This window comes from Etheostoma spectabile, chromosome 13 (genome assembly GCF_008692095.1).
Source record: "Etheostoma spectabile isolate EspeVRDwgs_2016 chromosome 13, UIUC_Espe_1.0, whole genome shotgun sequence".
Taxonomy (NCBI): Eukaryota; Metazoa; Chordata; class Actinopteri; order Perciformes; family Percidae; genus Etheostoma; species Etheostoma spectabile.
The window spans coordinates 22765443-22769962 of NC_045745.1; the positions used below are offsets into that span (position 1 = coordinate 22765443).

At 39.3% G+C, this 4520-nt stretch overlaps 2 protein-coding genes across 2 annotated transcripts in view; both read left to right on the forward strand.

The window, feature by feature from the left end:
* frem2a (FRAS1 related extracellular matrix 2a) overlaps positions 1–2975 on the forward strand; it is a 54400-nt gene extending 51425 nt beyond the window's left edge. Inside the window, exon 24 of the mRNA XM_032533457.1 lies at positions 314–2975. Coding sequence (XP_032389348.1) covers positions 314–862 — 549 coding nt within the window. The 3' untranslated portion in view covers positions 863–2975. The remainder of the gene's footprint in view (positions 1–313) is intronic.
* A 1232-nt stretch (positions 2976–4207) lies between these two features.
* The window catches only part of trim47 (tripartite motif containing 47), a 6482-nt gene continuing 6169 nt past the window's right edge, over positions 4208–4520 (forward strand). The window contains exon 1 of the mRNA XM_032533475.1: positions 4208–4468. Coding sequence (XP_032389366.1) covers positions 4286–4468 — 183 coding nt within the window. The 5' untranslated portion in view covers positions 4208–4285. The remainder of the gene's footprint in view (positions 4469–4520) is intronic.

Sequence of the window (4520 nt, forward strand, 5' to 3'; positions counted from 1 at the left end):
CAACATTCCCCTCTGAGGTGTAGTGAAGAACAAGTATGCAATGCACAATGGATATGAGACACTATGGTGATTGTTACTAATGCAGTGCAGAGTTATTGTATTTTTAATCATTAAAAACATCCATTCAATTCAAGGCTTGAAAATCCATAGTCTAATGAGTCAATTTAACATCAGCAGGTCCCATCTTATCACAAATAACTGAGCATAATGAATTTTGAAGATCTGTTCATTTTGGCCATTTAACCAATCATGTCTGCTAATTTTATGAATTCAACATAATTCTAAGATATGCATCATTTTGTGTTTTCCTCAGGTTGCTGCAGGCCGTGAGTGGTATATTCACACCATTTACACAGTCCGCTCCAAAGAGAATGCCAACAGAGGCATTGGAAAGCGCAGCCTAGAGTACCACGCTTTGGTTTCCACAAGCAACGATCTTGCCTTGACCCCATCGAGCGGCAAAAGTCATCGCTCCAGGAGGTCGACTGGCGATGAAGTCCCAGAGATCGCTGAGGATATCGGAGCAGACAACAACCGTGGTACCAATATTATGCACATTGCTTTGGACCGCACCAAGCGGCGGGTAGGGGGGTCAAATGAGCTTTTTACTGATGGGCTAGAAACTAGTGGGCTGAACACAAAGGAGGACGAGGATGGTCTGGTGACTGTGGTGGGGGCACTGGTCGGGCTGCTGCTGACTGTCCTCATTATTGTCACCATCATACTGGTAATGAGATCCAGACAGAAGGATGGGAAGAAGGGATGGATAGAGGGGGTGCAGGAGGTGGTGAAAGGGTCTGTCAGTACGGAGCCCATGTTGGTGGTGAGGATGCAAGACTGCCACAACAGCTCAGAGGTCTGAGCAATGGATGCTTGTATGTACAGATGGACAAAGGGATGTAGAGTATGTGAGGGCTTTTATAAAATGTTGGATTTCCTTTTTTTTAAAAACTGGTATTAAATTACTTTCATAACACCAAAAATCTGAGATTGATCATATGCATTATTTTGTGTGTGTGTCTGTGTGTTCCTGTTTGTGGGGGGTTCTATACTATTAAATTCAATTCATACCTTGATCACTGCAACAGAAAACAGCAGAGAAAACAGTCCTATACGTTGTCTTCACTTAACATTCCAAATTGTGCTGCTAGTAGAATGGCATTTTCTTTCTCCCTAAATGGCTTTATGGTGTTAAAGTGCCTGAAGCAGCTATATCCCTTCAGGGCAGTCCCAGTCACTAAGAGTGCTTTTTCTCATAAAGCTAGTGTCACACAGGCCAAGTCAGAGATTTAGTGCTGCAGGTTTACCTCGGGTGAAGGGAGCTGGATAATGTCAATGTTCATACTAAAAGGAATACTTCCCCTCAAAAAGAAACACTTGGATGTTATCGACCTGCCCCTTTGTCTGAAGTTTGTGAGCCCTGGTACTGCTTTGTGTTTACCAAAATATTAAGGATAACAAGACCATCTTTTCTACAGCATGCAAATGATACACCAGAATTCTGCACACACTGTGCAGCCTTATTCCAATTTAGTTTCTTGACAATTGTGTTATTGATGCAAAAGTCCAGTGTTTACACTACAATCTCACTTACTGTCTTCAAAGTTGTAAAGTGCATAAACTGCAAGAGGATAATATCATCAAATGAAAATTATTCTACAATTTTCATTTTAGGGCGAACTGTGCCTGTGACGTGAACTGTGACTTCAGGCATACAATTTTGTCCTGAAATATTGGCTGGGACAGTAATTATGGATTACGCAAATTGTAATGAAAAACAGAAGTTTCTTATCAGACAGGAGATTAATACCATTGCTGTCAAAATGTATGTTTATTAACCAGCTAATCATGTTATTCATTCACTGTTCTTTATTTAGTTTATCGTATGATTGGAAATGTTAAATGTATTGAACATTTCAATTGCTGCTGACTTGGGTTTTTCATTTACTTGGTCATGTGTTTAAAGTTAATCACTGCTTCTATTACCACAATGTTTACTGCTCTCCATCCTCTCAGTATTGTTGCTCCACTATGTGTTTCTGTGATGTTGTCATATTTAATCAAAATATGTTAAGCATACTTTTTCCTTTTTTTTTTTTAATATTAATAATAACACTGGTTATTACGTGTGTATAAAGACACTCATCTCAGGTGATATTTCTTTTACAGACAATGAACCGTGTGTTGTAACCCAATTTACTACTGCTGACTGAAGAGAATCTCTACAGAGCCACTTTCAACTTCTGTGATACACTGCTACTAAGTGTGATGCTGTGAACATGAAAATACTGTATCCATATCCTATGATTAGGTTCCTGTAAGCTTTATTTGTCACTAGTGCTGTGTGGGATTTAAGTCTTCTGAGTCATGTTTTCGAACAAAGGAGGCAAACAAAAAAATAGCTGCTTACAAATCGGTATGTCACCATGTAAAAATAATATGTTTGACACATTTTATATAATCTTGTTTCTTTGTTCATATCACTGGTGAAATTTCTTGTTTACATGTGTTGTTAAACCTGTGTCTCACTCTGCTATGGATATACAACATGCTGAGATCAGTGTTCCTAAATATTTGTCTTATTATGGTGTTGTCGGTCATCATTGTGTAATTTCTAATATTTATCAGGGCTAGCTTATGTGATGAACCTAAGCCGGAAATCAGCTGAGGTGTGAATCAGCGAGGGACGTGATGGTTTATACAGTGAAAAGTCAGATGAAACCCAGCTTTTTTCTCTTGCCCTGATGAATTTGGAGATAGCACCATATCTGACATCAGATGCACTTTTTGAGTCACATCCCTCACAAACCAATCCAAGCTATGCAATGTAATGTATACTGTATTCCACAGCCAGTTATCCCCATGTATTTTACAATTTCTGCACAAACAATCAAACTTATCATTCAGTTTGTGTCTTTTTATGAATGGGTTTTTATGTATATGTATTTAAGAATAAATATTGTTGCTTACTGGTTGTTGTTGATTACCTAGTAGGCTATATATGCAGAGCTGTAGAGTTGAGATTTGAGAGAGACTTAAGTCAGACTCCAATACAAGGACTAATGACTTGATGGGACCGCTTTGTCACAAGACAAGACCTAAAGACTTGACCTGAGACTGTAAAAGCCAAAACATTCAATCTCATCTCATTTTGCAGCCATGTAAATTCTTGAACAAATGAAAAATAAAAATATATACAGTATATATATATTTGTTATAATAAAGCACTGTGTAGAAACCCGAATTTACATTTTAATGGTGAAGGAAAACTTTGACCTGATTCTGGTCTGGCCCAATGGCTAGTGTCTATCTGACTCCAATGTGATCACTTCAACTTGCACTTTTACAGTTCTCCTTAGTGTTTAACTGGTAGGAAATCAATACTCAGGATTCGCTCAGTTAAGTTATAACAAGCTTTAGTGAAAATGGTATTGCAGGTAATACAATCAAACGCATATGGTTCAGAATGCCATCAAGACTCTCTCACCCTGACCACCAACTCTTTCCGGATCTGACCCCAGACCTCTCTCTGCCCTACTCTTTTATCCTCATCCAGGTTTCCTCCTTCCACCTCTGTCGCCGCTAATCAGTTGGACATAAAACTGTGAGACTCTCTGTATCCTGACCTATCCCCGGAATCACTCTCGCTCCCTCCTCCTCTCCTGGCCTTCGAGATTTGTCTGTTACTTTTAGATATTTATTAGGTACATTCTGTACTGAATGTTTTATCAGGAGCATTTTGCTCCAGTAATTCTGAAAATGTCTTATCTTACACATCCCAGACAAGAGGAGAGAGCGAGGCCATCCCAGGCTACAGGACATTTTATTCTAATACAATTCATTTTCTTATAGGCTAATGGTCAGCATTCAGAGACTTGACAAACTTGCAATTGATCTGCAACTTGCCCTCACTGACTTGGGACCTGACTTTGACTTGTCCCTTACAAGTTAATAACAGTTCTGACTATTTACATGCCTGCAAATCATAATAATCAACTGGTGTGATTATAAGGAAAGTGAAAGAAAGAGAAACTAATTTAACTGACGTAATGAATACATTACAAATCATGTCAGCAGCATCTGTAAATGTCACAAGATAAAATTTAGATTAGGTATTAATATTCCTTCCTCGCAAGATATCTTACTTTTTCACATGAGAGTGAGAGAGAAGAAATTTGATTGGTTAAGAAAGAAATGACGTACCACAAATGTGCCCGCTTGCTTCCCTCCCTTCTCTATCTTCACTTCCTGCAGAGGCAGACTGCTGTCTGTTCGGCTGGTAAACATGGCTACTGCTGGAGCAGCTGGTGACGACCTGAGGAAAGAGCTCACATGTGCAATTTGTTTGGACTTCTTCAAAGACCCTGTTATACTGAAATGCGGGCACAATTTCTGTCGGTTTTGCATCTGCATGCACTGGGATGAAAATGGCGGAGACTACGGATATCAGTGCCCTCAATGCCGAGCGGTAAGTTAATACACGTTAACTTTACATGTATTTTACACCGTGTTACCCCCCC